This window comes from Hippocampus zosterae, chromosome 15 (genome assembly GCF_025434085.1).
Source record: "Hippocampus zosterae strain Florida chromosome 15, ASM2543408v3, whole genome shotgun sequence".
NCBI classification, from domain to species: domain Eukaryota; kingdom Metazoa; phylum Chordata; class Actinopteri; order Syngnathiformes; family Syngnathidae; genus Hippocampus; species Hippocampus zosterae.
Window position 1 is genome coordinate 8,951,504 of NC_067465.1, and position 16,874 is coordinate 8,968,377.

General features: G+C 49.5%; 3 protein-coding genes across 4 annotated transcripts; 2 read left to right on the forward strand and 1 right to left on the reverse strand.

Annotated features, from left to right (window-relative positions):
• Window positions 1–1,364: 1,364 nt before the first annotated feature.
• On the forward strand, window positions 1,365–7,872 carry vcpip1 (valosin containing protein (p97)/p47 complex interacting protein 1). Its single transcript, XM_052087888.1, has 3 exons — window positions 1,365–4,118; window positions 4,820–4,906; window positions 5,393–7,872. The coding sequence occupies exons 1-3, from the start codon at window positions 1,370–1,372 to the stop codon at window positions 6,088–6,090; spliced, it is 3,534 nt and encodes a 1,177-aa protein (XP_051943848.1). The 5' UTR covers window positions 1,365–1,369; the 3' UTR covers window positions 6,091–7,872.
• Window positions 7,873–9,547: 1,675 nt separating this feature from the next.
• dusp28 (dual specificity phosphatase 28) lies at window positions 9,548–10,900 on the forward strand. The gene is made up of 2 exons (XM_052087926.1): window positions 9,548–9,920; window positions 10,438–10,900. The coding sequence occupies exons 1-2, from the start codon at window positions 9,576–9,578 to the stop codon at window positions 10,606–10,608; spliced, it is 516 nt and encodes a 171-aa protein (XP_051943886.1). The 5' UTR covers window positions 9,548–9,575; the 3' UTR covers window positions 10,609–10,900.
• A 6-nt stretch (window positions 10,901–10,906) lies between these two features.
• On the reverse strand, window positions 10,907–16,874 carry proca (protein C (inactivator of coagulation factors Va and VIIIa), a). 2 transcript variants are annotated; one of them, XM_052087919.1, is made up of 9 exons: window positions 16,710–16,874; window positions 16,077–16,158; window positions 15,837–15,994; window positions 14,600–14,624; window positions 14,396–14,506; window positions 13,710–13,850; window positions 13,521–13,639; window positions 12,425–12,542; window positions 10,907–11,515 (listed from the first exon to the last, which is right to left on the reverse strand). In XM_052087919.1, the coding sequence occupies exons 2-9, from the start codon at window positions 16,144–16,146 to the stop codon at window positions 10,938–10,940; spliced, it is 1,320 nt and encodes a 439-aa protein (XP_051943879.1). In that variant the 5' UTR covers window positions 16,147–16,158; window positions 16,710–16,874; the 3' UTR covers window positions 10,907–10,937. The 2 variants fall into 2 exon arrangements, with proteins under 2 accessions (XP_051943879.1, XP_051943878.1); XM_052087918.1 differs by having other exon boundaries at window positions 16,077–16,193.

Consider the following 16,874-nt stretch of genomic DNA (forward strand, 5'->3'; position numbering starts at 1 on the left):
CCACTAACTACACTTTGTGACTCCGCAGCATTTTAGGAAAAGACTCGAAGTTGCTAAACGACCGTGTTTGGCCGTTGTTAATAAACCAAGGGCACTTGGCTTCACCGTTTGACCCAAAACAAGATTTCTTCTTTATTGACCTAATGTTGTATTTCAACCGTTAGCCACAAAAACGAAACATCCTGCGTTCGAGGAAGGTGGGAATCCGGACTTTTACTACTTCCAACAAATAAAAAAAGTGCACGATAACGTCCCTTTGAACTGGGTGGTCCGAGTTGAGAAGTCGCAGGGGGGCACCCGAAATCACTTCAATGTGAGGTCAGAACAATCGCGACCCCATGGAGACAGAGAGAAAAAAACCGTAAATGGCAAACATAATTTATAAGATTATGAACATGTATTTATATGTCTTCGTTTATTATTAAATATAGCAATTTGCCAAACTATTGAAAGTATATCAGAAAGACGTACAAAGAAATATATGCAAGTGTTCAACGTAACGAAAAACTAAATACAAATACTGAATACAAATTCATACATTTATAACAATACAGAAACTAACTGATGCAGTGGAAATAAGGTGCTGGCGACATCTCGTGGACAAAAACGTTTTGGCGTCTCTCCTGGTTTCATTTCCACCCGGCATCACAAAAAAATAAGTTTAAACAGGTATATTTCAAAATTAAACTCTTTGCTTTAATTAAGCTCAAAAAGTGTATCTACTCGGGTCGCCGTTTTGAGCCATCCTTGTGTTTTTAATTTTGGAACGTAATAGCAAAGCCGCGTGACGACATGCTGTGACGTCACGGCAGTAGTTGCCGTGAGTGTGCTATTTTCGGTTCACTGAAGCGAGACGAAAAAAGAGAAAAAATACACGGTTGGCGGTCACCTTTGACCCGCAAGTAGCAATATGGACAGTTGGGCACAAAATAAACGCCTCGTTCAAGTTAAGTTTAGTAAGCCTCATTGAAGCAAGTTAGCTTCTTAAGTCTTCTCCCTCCGCGCTCGACGACTAAATGTGATGAATGCACGCTTTTGTAGACCGTGCAGTTAAATACATGCGACTTTTAACCAAAAGTCACAATACAGCAGAACACTGGCTGCTTGTATACGAAAGACTTTCACTTCCCGATTAAAAAAAAACATGCCGCTACGCCGCGTTGCATTGTGGTCATTGGAGGCGGAATTCCGATCCCGCCGTTTGGATAAAAGAGTCATCCTCGACTAATCGTTTTTGTTTGTTTATGGTCGGGACACCTCTTTTGTGTTCATATCATTTTCGTAACTCTCACAACGCGAGTACGTATTTTCACGACGGCTCGTCCGTGTCTTGACGACATCGTCTTCGAGTATGACCACAACTCCCATCATGCACCAGCGTGACGTCACTCATTTCGCAAGGCGAGTGGCTGGCGAGAGAAATCCGGCCGCTTCCGTGTTGTTCTTGTCGGCTAGCAGCACTTTTCGCCGTCATGAGCGAGTCTTTGTGAAGCTCGGACTTCACTCGACCGCCCCTCGTCCCGACATGTCGCTGCCGCGCGGCTCCAAGAAAAAAGACAAACGCATTTTGTCGGCCACCTGCCCGGACCCCAAGTGTCAGGCAAGCCTGTTCTTCCCGGCACACTGCTCCGTTAGCATCGAGTGTACCGAATGCGGCCAGCGTCACGAGCAGAAGAACCTGCTCAACGTCCAAGAGGTAACCGATCCAGATGTGGTGCTCCACAACCTGCTCAGGAACGCCCTGCTGGGCGTCGCGGGCGCCCCTAAAAAAGGCAAGGCAACCGAGCTGGTCAAGGTGATGGGGCTGTCCAACTACCATTGCAAGCTTCTCTCTCCCGTTCTGACCCGCTACGGTATGGACAAGCTTAGCGGTAAAGCCAAGCTGCTGAGGGACATGAACCAGGGCGAGACCTTCGACTGCTCGCTGCTGGGCGACCGGGCCTTCCTCATTGAGCCTGACCATGTGTCCACCATGGGCTACGGCAAGGACCGCTCGGGAAGCCTGCTCTACCTCCACGACACCCTGGATGAAATCAAGCGGGCCAACGGCAACCGTGAGTGTCTCATCCCTGTTCATGTGGACGGAGACGGCCACTGCCTGGTTCACGCCGTGTCTCGAGCGCTAGTGGGCCGCGAACTCTTCTGGCACGCCTTGCGCGAGAACCTGAAACAGAACTTCAAGCAGAACCTTGACCGCTACAAGGACCTGTTCCAGGACTTCATCGACGCCGACGAGTGGGAGGACATCGTGAACGAGTGCGACCCGCTCTTCGTCCCGCCCGAAGGCGTGCCGCTCGGACTCCGCAACATCCACATCTTCGGCCTGGCCAACGTCCTGCATCGGCCTATCATCCTGCTGGACTCGCTGAGCGGCATGAGGAGCTCCGGGGATTACTCGGCCACCTTTCTGCCGGGCCTGGTGGCCGAGGAGCGGTGCCGCGCAAAAGACGGCGAGCTCAACAAGCCCATATGCATCGCCTGGAGCAGCTCCGGGCGGAACCACTACATCCCGCTGGTGGGCATCAAGAACACGGAGCTGCCCCGGCTGCCGCCCCACCTGCTCCCCAAGGCCTGGGGAGTCCCGCAGCAGCTCATCCAGAAGTACATCAAGGCCGAAGCGGACGGCGGCTGCGTGATCGGCGGCGACCGTAGCCTGCGGGACACCTACATCATGCGACTGGTGGGCGCCATGGAGGAAGTCTTCATGGAGAAACACGGCATCCACCCGGCGCTGGTGGCCGACATGCACCAGTGGGTCTACCGCCGCACCGGCGTCATCGGCATTCAGCCCGAGGAGGTGACGGAGGCGGCCAAGAAGTCGGTGGCAGAGAACCGCCTCCACCGCTGCCTGGTCTGCGGCGCGCTCTCGGAGCTCCACGTGCCGCCCGACTGGCTGGTGCCGGGCGGGAAGCTCCACAGCCTGGCCAAGTCCACGCACGGGCAGCTGCGTCCCGACAAGAACTACAGCTTCCCGCTCAACAACGTGGTGTGCTCGTACGACCCGCAGAGCGACGCCCTCCTGCCCGACTACAAGCTCAGCTCGCTCGACACGTGCAACTGGTGCCGGGGCGCCTCGGTGCGCCGCGTCCGGGCCGACGGCCTGGTGGTGTACCTGGACGGCGACCGGACCGACACACGCTCACAAGGCGGCAAGTGCGGCTGCGGTTTCAAGCACTTTTGGGACGGCAAGGAGTACGACAACCTCCCGGAGGCCTTCCCCATCACGCTGGAGTGGGGAGGCCGCGCCGTCCGGGAGACGGCGCACTGGTTCCAGTATGAGGCCGACCCGGCGCTCAACAGCAACGTATACGACGTGGCCACCAAGCTGGTCACCAAGCACTTCCCGGGCGAGTTCGGCAGCGAGATCCTGGTGCAGAAGGTGGTCGACACCATCCTGCGCCACACCGCCAAGAGGAACCCGGACGAGTACAACCCTGTGGCGGTGGACGGCGCCCACGACCGGCGCCTCGCCGCCGCCGCCGCTGCGGAGGGCGCTCCGCCGCCGACGGCAGACCCGCCCACCAAGATCATCCTGACGGGGCCCAAAGGCAAGACGCTCCACAAGGAGGAGCTGACCATGAGCCAGGCTGAGCGTGACCTCCAGCGGAGCATCAGCAACCGAGCCCCGGTCTTGCAGCGCCGCGTCAAGCCGGACCCCAAGGATCGCACCCCCGCGCCCTCCTCGGCACCGGCCACCCCCACCAAGTCCCCGGCGGCTCCGACGCAGTCCGGCGGGGAGAAGAAAATCCGCGTGAGCGCCGGCGACGGCCGCACGGCCACCCTGACGCTGGCGCCCCAGGCGTCCTACTCGGACCTCCGCAACAGCATCGCCGAGCACTTCGGGGTGGCGCCCGCCCACATGTGCCTCCGCTGCGGCTTCCCCCCTCGCGAGCTGCCGCCGCCGGCCGCCGGCCAGGAAAAGGAGCCAGTGGCGCTGAGGCACGGCGACCGGGTCACGCTGGAAATCCTGAAAGGCGCCGGCGAGGAGGCCGCGCCCGCTTCTGGGCCGCCGCGAGAGAATGAGGATGCCGTGGCATTGGCTAGGATGAGTGAGCGTGACCTTCAGGACAGCATTGACCTTGAGATGTCCTCGCTGTGTCTCCTGGCGACCTTGATGGGTGAGCATGCTCTGTAGCTTGCAAATGAAGAGAAATGAATTGGGTTGATGATTGATTCAATGATGTTCCAGACGGTGCGCCTCCGTGTTTTGGTTCGTACAATAGCTTAGCTCAGTGCTGCGCGCGCGTTTGCTGACTCAGGCAGCTGGACGCCTCCCCGTCCGGCCTGCCAAACATGTCAAAGGTCGTTGCTGCACTGTAAAAATCACAAGCGGCCCGACGAGTGCTGCCTCTGACAATTTTTAACAATTATTTTAATCATCGATTAATCATTCCAATATTTGAGTCATTGGTGCATCCCATTTAAAAAAAAAAAATCAATCGTTTGCGTCCCTTGATTCAAAACTGGACATTATTTCAAAATTGACGGTGTCGTAACTGCACAAGCATATATTGACGAGGATACGGTTACTGGTTTATATCCATAACATCTGTGAGAAAATCAACAAAAAATGGTCATCATTCTTTCCCAAAGTAAAAGCCAAATGTTTTATTTTGAAAAGGCACAAAGATTAAAAACCTTCATGGAGGACGCGTGAAGTGATCTGTTATGCGGCTGAAATCTCCACAATTTGACATCAAACAGGCATCAGTGCGTTAAAGTAATTTTGAACCTAAAATGAGCTGCCGAACTGACACACTTTGATCGGCAATATCGATTGGTGGCCCGGCGTTACTTACAGTCTGTGATGTTGTTGCAGGCGAGGACGTGTGGTCGTATGCCAAGAAGCTGCCACACTTGTTCCAGCAGGGCGGCGTCTTCTACAACATCGTCAAAAAGGACATGGGTATGTAAAGGGGCTTTCTTCAACATAAACATCTTAGAATGCTCCTTTCGGCTTCACGCATGAGCATGTGTGGGGTTTTTTTTCCCCCCTCTGTACTTTGGCCTTTTCATCGCTCTGCCAGAGGTTCATCCTGGGCTCAAATGTCTTGGCCTACTACTGGACTACTGCACACGTGTAAACCAGTGTGGTGGTTGCTGTTGCCATTTCCCAACAAAGCAGTAGAGGTCGCTGTTGGATTAGACTTTGTTGTAGTGAATCTCGTCGGGAGGGAAGAGCAGAGAAAAATATTTCGTATGACGCAACAGGGTTTTTTTCCCGTTGTGTGGGGGGCAGGAAAGTGGGAGTAGTGTTAATGCATGAATATTTTTTTCACACTAGGGAGCATTTTCGCCCATGTGGGTTTCATTGTAGAGGAGTTTCATTGTACAGTACCGAAAAAAAGCCCGGTTTGTGTCAAATATGACCCGGGTGCCTCTGTGTGTTTAGGCCTGATGAACGGGAAGCACTGCACGCTGCCGCACCTGACTGGTCGCACCTTCGTCTACAACGCGGCGGCGGCCCGCGTCGAGTTGTGCGCGGACACCGCCGGCCACTTCGAGGTGTGCGGCGAAGTGGAAGAGCGCGTGAAGGAGGCGCTGGCGCGGCTGCGCTCGGACGCTTCCGGCGGCGGCAGCAGGGAGGGCAGCCCGTCGCACGGCGGTCTGCGGCTGGGCGGCGGCGGCGCCGTGCGCAAGAAGGAGCAGCTGCACGCAGTCCAGGCTTTCCAGGGAAAGGGTCACTCGCTGGGTAGCCGCGGCGCCTCCCCTCCGCCGCCGGAGCGCCGGCCCATCGCGCGCCAGCACAGCGGCGGCGTGGACCTCAGCGCCGGCGTGTCCTGCGGCGGACCCCCCGACCCGTCCCACATCCCGGAGAGCGCCGGGCGCGAGCTGGTGCGCATGGCGCCGGGCTTCATGACCATGAAGGAAAGCCGCGGCCTGGACCCCGTCCTCATGGAGCAGCAGCGCCGCAAACTGCAGGAAATGGTCTCCTCCATCCAGGCCTCGGTGGAGCGACACCTGCGCCGACAGCCCGCGGCCGGCGGACGGACCGTTGGTGGGCAGGAAGTGGCCGGCGGGAAGGCCGAGGAGGAGGAAGACATGGAGAGCCAGGAAGGGGAGCGGGCCGAGCCCATGGACCACTCCTGATCTTCGCCGTCGCCGAGTGCCGACCGCGGTTGGAAAAGGCCGCTGTGCTCGCCCGCGTTCCGAAGGCGCACATGCCGCTGAAGAAGTACGTAGGCTTCTCGACATATATCAATCGTGCGCACGTTTTGTGTATGTCCGGCGCGGAGCTGATTAAGTTGCGTTTGCGTGTGAACCGAATGGCACGTTTGACCTTGTGAGATACGTAAGAAGCGCGTGCGACGTATGAAGCTGCGCGCTTGTGAGATACGTTGCTTGCATAATTTGTACTTGGACGTGTCAAGTGCGAGTGCAACTTTTGCATCGCGCGACTGATATTTATGAAGAAGCATGCGACATCGGAAGTTGCGCCTGCAAGATTTCCATGACTTGGGCATCTGGTGCACACAACTGAGAAAGTCGCTTTTGCCATATACAAAGTTTAGAAACGTATAGTGCACATGTTTTATTCTTTTATTTTGCGCAAAGGACATGTTTAAAACGTATAACTCGCACGGGCAAGATTCGTGCAAACACGTGCCTTGCGGATCTCGTGAGTGAGACTTACTATTTTGCAGTCGCGCTTTTTTGAAGTTGGGGCTGCGGCTTATGAAGAACACAAGTTGTCCGGGCGCCCTGCGTTGTTGGCCAGGTACAGAAAACACCCGCACTAGTTGTGTTTCTTGTGAGCGCACTTTTAGTAAGTCACACGCATGAATTATTTAACTTAAAAAGTTGCTCCAAAACTTTGCCGTCAACGTCGTTTACGTATCTCGCAAATGCAACTTTGGAAGTTGCGTACGGATGTCTTACGCATGTAAGGGGAGTAACTTAGGCAGCCTCCCACACCTGCCTTGCGTATCTCACAAGCGCCGCTTACTAAATCGCACCCGATGAGTAAGTCACATATACGCTCAATGTATCTTCTCCCCCCCACACCCCCTGCAACGTTTGTAAGTCGCACATGTGTACGAATCTTGAATTTTGTACCTAAAGTGTGTGAGTAACTTACGTGAGTCAAGCGCGCCTTGCGTGTCTCGCAAGTGCAATTTAGGAAGTCGCACGTGTGCCATAATAATCTTGAATTTGATGTCTTGGGTTGAACTGACGAGATTTCTCAAGCCAGTCAAATTCGTTCCAAGTTATCAAATGGCTTCCGTACTATTCCATCTGCGTTTAGTTCTTGTTCCGACATTTCCTGTTATCTGCCGTCGCTGCATTTCCAATGGCTTGACTTTACTCTGTCGCCACGTATGACTCGCAGACAATGAAACTGAAGAAGAAAAGGCATTCGGGCATCAAGAGCGCATTTCGGTGCCGTCCTTTGACGAAGCAGATGTACTGGCGAGTTTTGGCGACTGGGTTGCTCAAATGCCTTTTGTTTGCCACGCGATCACTAAAACCCGCGTCGCCACGTCGGCCGTCCGGCTGACTAGCTGAAGCGTGTCGTCGTCTTTCTTTGTTTTTCACGGCACAAGTCTTAATCGGTTGCGTTATTTGTAAATATTTCATGAGGCTTTTATGCAAACGTCGCTACAAAGTGAAGAAGACAAAAAGTCAACACCAAATGGAAGGACAGTTCCGTCGAGTCAACCTTTGATTTAGTTTTGCTTGTTTGTTTTGTAACTTTGCCAAAATAAAGGACAACTATGTTCAAGACAAAAAAGGATTAGCGTTAAAAAAAAAATCCAGTTTGAATTTGGAGCTTTTCTCTGACGTGATGAGTGAACCAACAACCGCAAACTCGACATCATCCTTTTGCTGTTTGCACGCGTGATGATTTGACAATAAATCACTCATATTGTTCTTCTTTTCAATGTGCTTCTTTTGGCCCCAATTGCAGAGTACCGATGGATACATTTTGTCCCCAAAAAATAACCAACTGTTGAAAGTACTTGCACTGAAGATGCTACTTGAAGCTGAAGTACACATTTAGAAATGACTTAAGTCATTTGCTTCTCAATTACTTTATTTTACAACACCACGATAAGAAGACAATTTTCTTGTACCTCCTCAGCTCAGTCATGAGTATATAATTGTTATAGTAAATAAAGCATTTACTATATAGGTGTACTTAAATATAGGTGTACTTAAATATATAAATGTTAAGTACACCTCTGCATAACACCTTAGTAATGTGAAAAATATATATACAGATACAACTTCCAACAAAGAATAACTTGATTAACATTGTTTTTCTTTCTCGCTACACTTCTTTTAATCCCTCCCTATTAAATATTTTTCCATGGTTTGTTGACTTTACTCCATATCTCCTGCACTGTGTGTGCATGCTTGTCGCAAAAAAAAAAAACACATACTAAATGACGCCTTATAGCTAATACATATAAATAGCTAATAAATCATGCAGCGGATGTGCAGTTACACATTAGGACTGCAAAAGAAAACAAACTCATGTTCCCGAGTGTCACAAACACACATACACACTGGCCTTGTACCACGCCCCCCGGGCCCCATCCTCATGGGGGCGCACCCTGTTATTTGATAGGACTTTTTTTAAGTACAAGAGTTAATGGACTTTTTCCAGCTCAATAATCAAATACGGTGCGGTGGAAAAGTATTTGCCCCCTTCCTGATTTTTCTGATCTTTGCAAGTTCATCACAAAAAGATTTCAGTTCATCAAACAAATTTTAATATCGCACAGTGACATCCCAAGGAAATACAAAATGCAGTTTCCAAGTGCCAATTAAATGTATTTAGACACAAAACAAATCTACACTAACCTGTCTCAATGTGGAAAAAGTAATTGCCCCCCACAACCTGCAATGTTATGAAATGTAAGTAGTTAAAATTGCCCCCCAAAAATAACTATTCATCATATCCCACAAAAGGAAAATCCACTTTGGTACTTCGTTCCTTCCCATTTGTGCGCTAAAGTTTTGCCTGAGAGTTTGGATTTTAGGACCCAGAGGCCAACGAGGTAGGCAACATCTGACCCTGCCATTCACGTGACGTCACTTTTGGAAGACAACTACCCGAAGGAGGCCACTTTGTCGACTTTGTCACGTCTGTGAGTTACTTTTTCATTTCATGCTCGTTTTGTTACCCGCAACAAGTCAGAATGTGCCTGAGATCTTGTTTTTCGACCAGCACGTGTATCTTGCTTTGGACACTTTTAATTCTGTTTTAACTGCCAAGTCAAAATCGGACAAATAACATTAGGTCTGACTGATATCTCCAAGAAAGGAGGCTTATTTTTAAATGTTCTAAAAATAAAAGTAGGAAATGAATTACACAGATGAATAAATATTGTTGACAATTAAGAAGCAACTCGTGAATTAATCCATTAGTCCTGTGGACCTGCTATGTTGTAAGTGAAAGGAAAATTAGACTATATGGCGATTGCTGCCCGTCCGTTCGTCGACAGTGAGGAGGAGAAAAAGGAGGGAAAGGAGGACTTTTTACTATTTTATCTACCTTATTTTCTGTTAAATTATTACTGTATATGTTTTATGTTCGATAAACAAACAAAAATGCAAAAAAGAAGGCCATGCAGCCTCTGTGCCAGGTGACCAACTCCCTCGCCATCAGCAACGCTCGCGCGGCCTGCAGTCCCGAGCTGCTCCAGCGAGAGGCGGTGACGCTCTGCCTCAACGTGACGCGGCGGCAGCCTTTTCCTGACGCACCTGTCGCCGTCGCGCGAGTAGCCGTGAGTGACCGTCCTGAAGACGACATCTACAGCCACTTGGACGCCTGCGCCGATGCCATCCACGCCGAGGCGTTAAAGGGCGGTCGCAGTCTGGTGTACTGCAAGAACGGGCGAAGCCGCTCGGCCACCGTCTGTGCTGCGTATCTCATGAAGCACCAGCAGGCGGCGCTGGCGGACGCACTCAAGGTAGGGGCTGCTTTTGTTTTACGCACTCACCCGTGTGCTCGTGAAAATCTGTCTCAACCGAATATAAGTCGCTTAATAGCACCCCCTGGAAAGTTTTGGGGAAAAAAATCTTCTGACACCAGCTTGACCGAGCTACAGGAAATTAGTCAGACAAGTCGGACAATCACAATCAACATGAAATTTGGCGGCCATGTTTAACATATCAGGACACCCGAAAAAGTCTCAAGAACTCATATCTATAATCACACAGGAAGTAAGCCATTTTTATTTGAACAGACATTTGTCGTGAATTTCCGGGCTTCAACTTCTATAAATCTACTATGGAATTGACCCGAACAAGGCCCAATTGGAAGGCGATATCCGAGACAACTCACCAAGCTTTATTTCCCCACCCCCCACCCCCCAAGTCACCAAATGTAGAGCATGGATTCAACATTTGACATCTTTTGAGATTTGGCCGTGATAAAGGTGTTGGGCAGGCACAGTTATCACCTTCACCGCCATTTACCATTGACAGAAAGTGAAGGCCGCCCGTCCAGTGATCGCCCCCAATCCTGGCTTCCTGGCTCAGCTGCAGCGATACGAGGGCGAGCTGAGGAAGAGGCGAGATTCACAACCATGCCAAACAAGCTCATCATCACCCACCCCTGAAAACCCGCTTCCGGCCTCTCATGATCCTGTGAGCTAATGAGGATTTGGGACTGGTCCTGGATTGGTTCTATCAATCAAGACCGGTTTCTCTGTGATTTGTAGATTAACAAAAAAGCTAAAAAAAAAAACACAACTAAAACAAAACAATGAGCCCCTGTCACCCGTTTCTCCACTTGACGCAAAACTGGATGAATATGTTTTTATAACAGGACGCACAAAAAAGTCTCAAAGACCCACAGCCAAAATGTAACAGGAAGTTGCCCATTTTAGTATCCAGCAGGCTTTTAGGGAGAACTGCAACTTGTAACGAATAAAAACACAGGAAAACGCTTGCGTCGAGCGTAAATGAGTTTATTCAACTGCACATCAGGCTTCTGGCGGCTGCTGGCTTTTGTCCCATTCCTGGCGCACGCTGTCGATCCACTCGTTGTAGTTGGACACTTTGGTGTAGATGCCGAGCTTGTCCTGGCGCCCGCAGCCCTCTCCCCAGGACACCAGGCCCACCAGGAACCAGGTGTCGGCGTATAGAGTCACCATGGGGCCCCCGCTGTCCCCCTCGCAGGCATCAATGCTCTGGCCCAGGATGCCTCCGCACAGCACGTTTTCCGAGATGTTGTGCAACATGTGGGTGGCGCACACGTCGCGGCTGACCAACGGCACCCGGATGACGTTGAGCGCCGAGCTGAAGCGCAGGCTTTCTTGGCTTTCCTTGCCCCAGCCCGACACCACCGTCTGGGTGCCGTTGCGGTGGAGGACAGCCTCGGCCATTTTCCGGCTCGGAAGGCACGCTGGCAGGATGTATTCGGAGAAGGGCGCCGGGCTCTCCAGGCGCAGAAGGGCGATGTCGTTGTCCACCGTGGTGCTGTCGTAGTCGGGGTGTTTGATGGCCCCGCTGACTTTCAGCATCACCTCGGTGCCTTCGTCGCGGAAACGCTCATAGTCGCCTGGGGGCAACCAACGCATTCGCACAGGATGTCAGTTTTGCATTACCTCGCTCGGTGACGTACTCATTTCTAGAGCAATTCTGCTGCCGTTTGAATGTCTCAAATAGGGTGACCCGAGTTTTAAAAACCATTACAACTTACCGTATTTTCCGCACTAAAAGGTGCACCTAAAAGCGCCTTCCATTTTCTTAAAAGCTCACAGCGCGCCTTAAAATCCGATGCACCTTGTGTATGGTCATTACGGTAATATTTCGACCCCAAAATGGCTCCTCGCTCGAGACATGCTGAAAACGCAGAGTTCAAACTTAAAGCGGTCGGTTATGCAGTTGAATACGGAAATAGAGCAGCGGCAAGAGAGTTGAACGTTAACGAGTCAATGTTATAACTTGCTGTTGGTTAAGTGAACCGTGTCTCTGCTTTATTAAATAAGTCTTACTGACATCTGATCGCTCTGTTGGCGTTTCCTTGAGCGTAGCTCCATCTAGTGGATGCATTGTAGATTGCGTCTTATAATGCGGTGCGCCCAATGTATGGAAAAAAATGACAAAGTACGCCATTCGTTTAAGGTGCGCCTCATAATCCAGTGCGCCTTTTAGTGTGGAAAATACGGTAGTTGAAAATCAAATCTATAATAATTTCCCATTCTGAAACTATTTCTAACTAATTTAATCACACGTCAATCTGGTAACAAGTGGTTGGTTATTTTGCCCTGAGGAGTTTGAGGTTGCTGATGAAGACGACAGGAAAAAAAGCTTTGTTCGCAGAGACAGAGAGCATACCATGACACGGTTCATTTTCTTTTCATGCACTTTTGAGTAGAAAGACCAACGAAAGGAAAAAACTTGTGGACTCCGGCCGAGTTTTTTTTTCCCCTTAGAAACAAATAATTAGTTGTCATCACGCTCTCACCCAGTCTGACTCGGAACCGCAGGTTGTTCTCCAGACAGTGGGCGGCTGTCAGGACCCAATTCTGGTCAATCAGCACGCCGCCGCAGTGGAAACGACCTTTGGCGTTCTGCAGCAGGACCTGGCAGGAAAACGGTGGAACAGTAATTACTGCCCAAATTGTAGCAGCATGCTGCCTTGAGAGACGACATACTATCGTATGAATCAGAGTCATTCTCGCAATTTTCCATCATCAATCCATCCTTTCCCTTTGAATGAATAAATAAATAAGCTGAGTCTGGATGTCCAAGTTCATGGCCACCAAGCACGTCAGTGGGCGGCGCTGACGGCCTGCCAGGCAGTGGACTTTTTTTTTCACGATGACGGCTTATTAGGGTCACCTAGCGATTTTTACTCGCGAGGTGACCCTAGTAAGCCGTAAAAGACCAATTTCAATCCAGAGGAGACGATTTGGCGTATCACTCAACTAACTGATGGGTGCAAGGGACACCCCACACTTGACGTCACATCCTTTCCCAATAGAGTGGCGTGCATTAAAATTACCCAGGGGGATTATTTGGGCAAAATACACAAAAATTTTAACACTAGATCAGTGGTTCTGAACCTAGTTATAGGTACCGAGCCAACCAGTTAACATGGACATTCACCAAACCCTTCATTAGTGAAAAATTGTTTTTTTTTTTTACAAATTCAAGTTATTAAAAAAACATTTTTTTTAAAAACTGAAAAAAGTAAATAAAATTTCAAAACATAAGTCTTAAGTTTTTTTTGTAATTTTACGACCTACTATCATGACTGTCAAACGTCGACTACGGAGCGAACGAAATTTCCTGCAGCACTGATTGGACAAGCAATGTCATGTGATCACCTGCAGTCAGTGATGGCCAAGAGGGCGTGTCATAACTAATACAGTATACAGTGCGTCTTAACCAATGCGGCAGAGGCTACGTCGAACCCCTGAGACGATACACCGAACCCCTGGGGTTCGATCGAACCCAGTTTAAGAACCACTGCACGAGATATAGAGCAAACTTTACAATCTTACTCCATTTCTTCATCAATACTTCGAAACGGGCCACCGATCTGCGCTGCCGCTCACCTGCCAAGGACTCTCGCCCTTCTTGCCCACCTCCCCGCCCACCATCCAGGGCATGAGGCCGTTCATAGGCTTAGTGTAGGACGAGCGTCCGATCAGCAGCTGCCCGCACGACGACGACCCTGCGCACACGTGACGCCAATTGGGTGGAGTCCACGTCTTTCCCCGATTTGCCGGCGCGTTTTTCCTCACCTTTGGCGACGCACTTTTTGGCGTCGTCGTGCAGCTTGTAGCCGTCGACGCAGCTGCACGTTCGCCGTAGGCCGTCCTCGCTCTCCGTGCACTCGTGGTCGCAGTCGCCGTTGTTCACGCTGCAGTTGGTCGCCGATTGAGCTGAGATGGGACGGTCGACAAACGCCATCGTCAGAAATAGCCGAGCGGTACTTCTGACTGGGGCTCTTGTTCAATGTCATGTTTTTCAGTACGACTGATGTCTGGGGCTCATTCTTTAAAATTGTGTCACTGGCAAAATAGCAATACTGCTTTTTTAAAAATAAGGTGAATGACTTCTCGTTCAATTTAGAGCACAGTGACCTGAGACTAGAGGGCGCTGCTGAGTGATTTTCGGGGGCTCATGTTGAGGACCCTTAAATACATTTACACCAGGATACACACACACACACTTGCAAATATATTTTCGGGCATGCTGAGGCCTCCCAAAAAACGATTTCAAAAAGGATAATACTATAATGTGATAAAAATCATGCTAATCATCAATATTTGTGATGGATTAGTTTTGCGTGGGTTTTCTCCGGGTACTCCGGTTTCTTCGCACATTCCAAAAACATGCATAGCAGGCACCCCCCACCACGACCCTTGTGAGGAATAGCGGATCGGAAAATGGATGGATGGATAGTTTCGCATTGACTTGAACTGACCATGTTCGCAGTACTTTCCCTCGTATCCTGGGTTACAGCTGCACACGTAATCTTGCAGCATGTCCACGCACCTCCCGTGGACACACTGGTTGGATTCACACTGATTTCCATCTGAAACACACACGTGTGAAACGCACGCACACACACAGCGCTTCGCCTCTTTTGCCACAATGCTTTGTATCAATGACTGTCTTCATGTCTCACCTCTGTACACCGTCCAGAACTCCAGCTGGAAAAGGACAACAAATAATCCATTTGTTTCCAAATGTCCCAGTGTCCCTGAATGCTTCACCTACGACTCCCACACTGGGGCCAAATCTTTTGGATTGACTCCATTTGAATTTGTACGGCAGTTGCACACGATTCACGTGTTGGTACCTGACTGGCATTAGAATGTTGTGCACTGGACAGCTTGCAACATCTTGCAAGAATAATAGCAAGTGTTTATTTATTTACAGATAATGCAGAAATAAATACAGGTTGCGTGGACTCTCGCATGTTCACGTATTTGCAGATTGGTGCGTTTTTTTTAGGATTATTTTTTAACCGTTTTTTTTTTTGTCACAACAAATAATGTGCATCAATTCCTCGCATTACTTGACGGGCTGGCCTTTGGAGAGACCACTGTCAGCGGATTTTTTTTTTCCTAATTTTTTTTTTTCCAAAGCTGTTATGTGCATCAATTGTTTGTATAGATTCACAGTTTGGCAGAACCCGATCACCTACTTAAATTTTTTTTTTAGGTACCAATCACATTTTTTTTAAATTCCAGGTATTATTTCATGCATAAATGATTTTCAGCATTTACGCACTCACGTATTCATGGATTTTTCCGGGAATAGGACTTTGCGGAAATCCCCAATTATTCGCTTATTCGTAATCCCCATTTTGTTTCAGTTTTTTGCTGACCCCCCATAAATGAAGACGAGCCCACACTTATAATGATATTTACAGTATAATTAGTCAGGATGGGTGAGTACCGCTACCAAGTATCGGGATTGGGTTGATATCTGGCGTTATTTCAAGGTATCGGAACTCACGACCCGCTTGTGACCATTTTATAATCAGAAACTAGAAATGAAAAATTAGGAGAAAAAGTAATTAATTAATTCAATTAAATTGCATGAGATTAATCGCCATTAATCTCATGCAATTTTTTGCCAGATTAATTGCCATTAATCTCATGCAATTTTTGAGAAAAATGCTATTGGGGATATATAGGTCTTGCTCTATAATTATCCTTTTTTTTTAATTTAGGGGGGGTGGTTTTAGATCAAAAGTACGAGTGGTATCAGTACTTGGTATCGGTATATGTGACGACTCAAGAGTTGAGACCCGTACTGGTATACCTCTGAAAAAATGCGGTATCGAACATCCCTATTTAGTGTCCCTGTCACTAATGTATGAATTTTTGCAATCAATTTTAAAGATGTGATCTTACCGTGGCCTCTCGAACCTTGAAGATCTCTCGTGCCTCCTCGAACTCGCAAGTCTCCTCCACGCACTCTCTCTCCATGGACGGTGGCTTGAGCTCCTCCAGGAAAGAGTTGGCACGGCGAGAACGCAGCAGCATGTGAGCCTCAGGCGGCCTCGAGAACACTGAGCAAGTGCAGCACAACCACATGCCGTTTCATCCCGGCCCGCCCGCCGTCGGCCGCTCACCTGCCCGCCGGGGACTCACCTGATAGGCTGAGCGCCGACATCGCCCACGCGGCGAGCGTCAGGCAGATACAAATGGCCCGCCGGCGCATGTCTGTCAGAATCTGCGACCGATCACACCAGGCGCTCAGAGCTCGGACTACAAACATGGCCGACCAAAAGCCGACGGATGACGTTATCGCCCACGGAACTGTCAAACGCGTCGTATTCGCTATTGTTGTATTCATCATTATTTCGTGGGTAGAAATGAGGCGTCAAATGGGATGGCACGACCCTTTTGTGAACTTTCAACAGCAGACAGAAACATATTTTCTGCTCCAATCCCAAATCAACTCAATCATATTAATAAAACCCAACCACAGCTGTAATATAGTGCCATAAGTGATCGAAAAGATCAAACATAAGCACCACAATCAACAAATAAACTGCTTCGGAAACCCCTTTTAATTCCGAATCGAGCTCTGATTCACTTTCAAAAAACAAAAAATCAACCTGTGATCCAGTTTCAACTCAACCTGACTTGTAGTTGACTTTGAATCCAACGAATGTTCGGATCCACGTTCAAATCTAAACCACTAGTATTCCACTTTCAAAGGGGACCCCTCAAATTCAAGAAGAAACGAGACAAAGAAGGAGACCGAGGCGCGTGCCTTACTTGCTTGCGTTTGGTGTTTTTTCGGTGGCGTTTTGATGTCTTGGGGTGTCTTGGGATGTCGTCGTGCGTCTGCTTGTTTGTGTGGTGTAAATGAGTGACTAGCAATGTTTACAGTGAGTCCACAGTCTGCGGTCCCGCACTGTCAATACGGTAGCCCCTACCGCC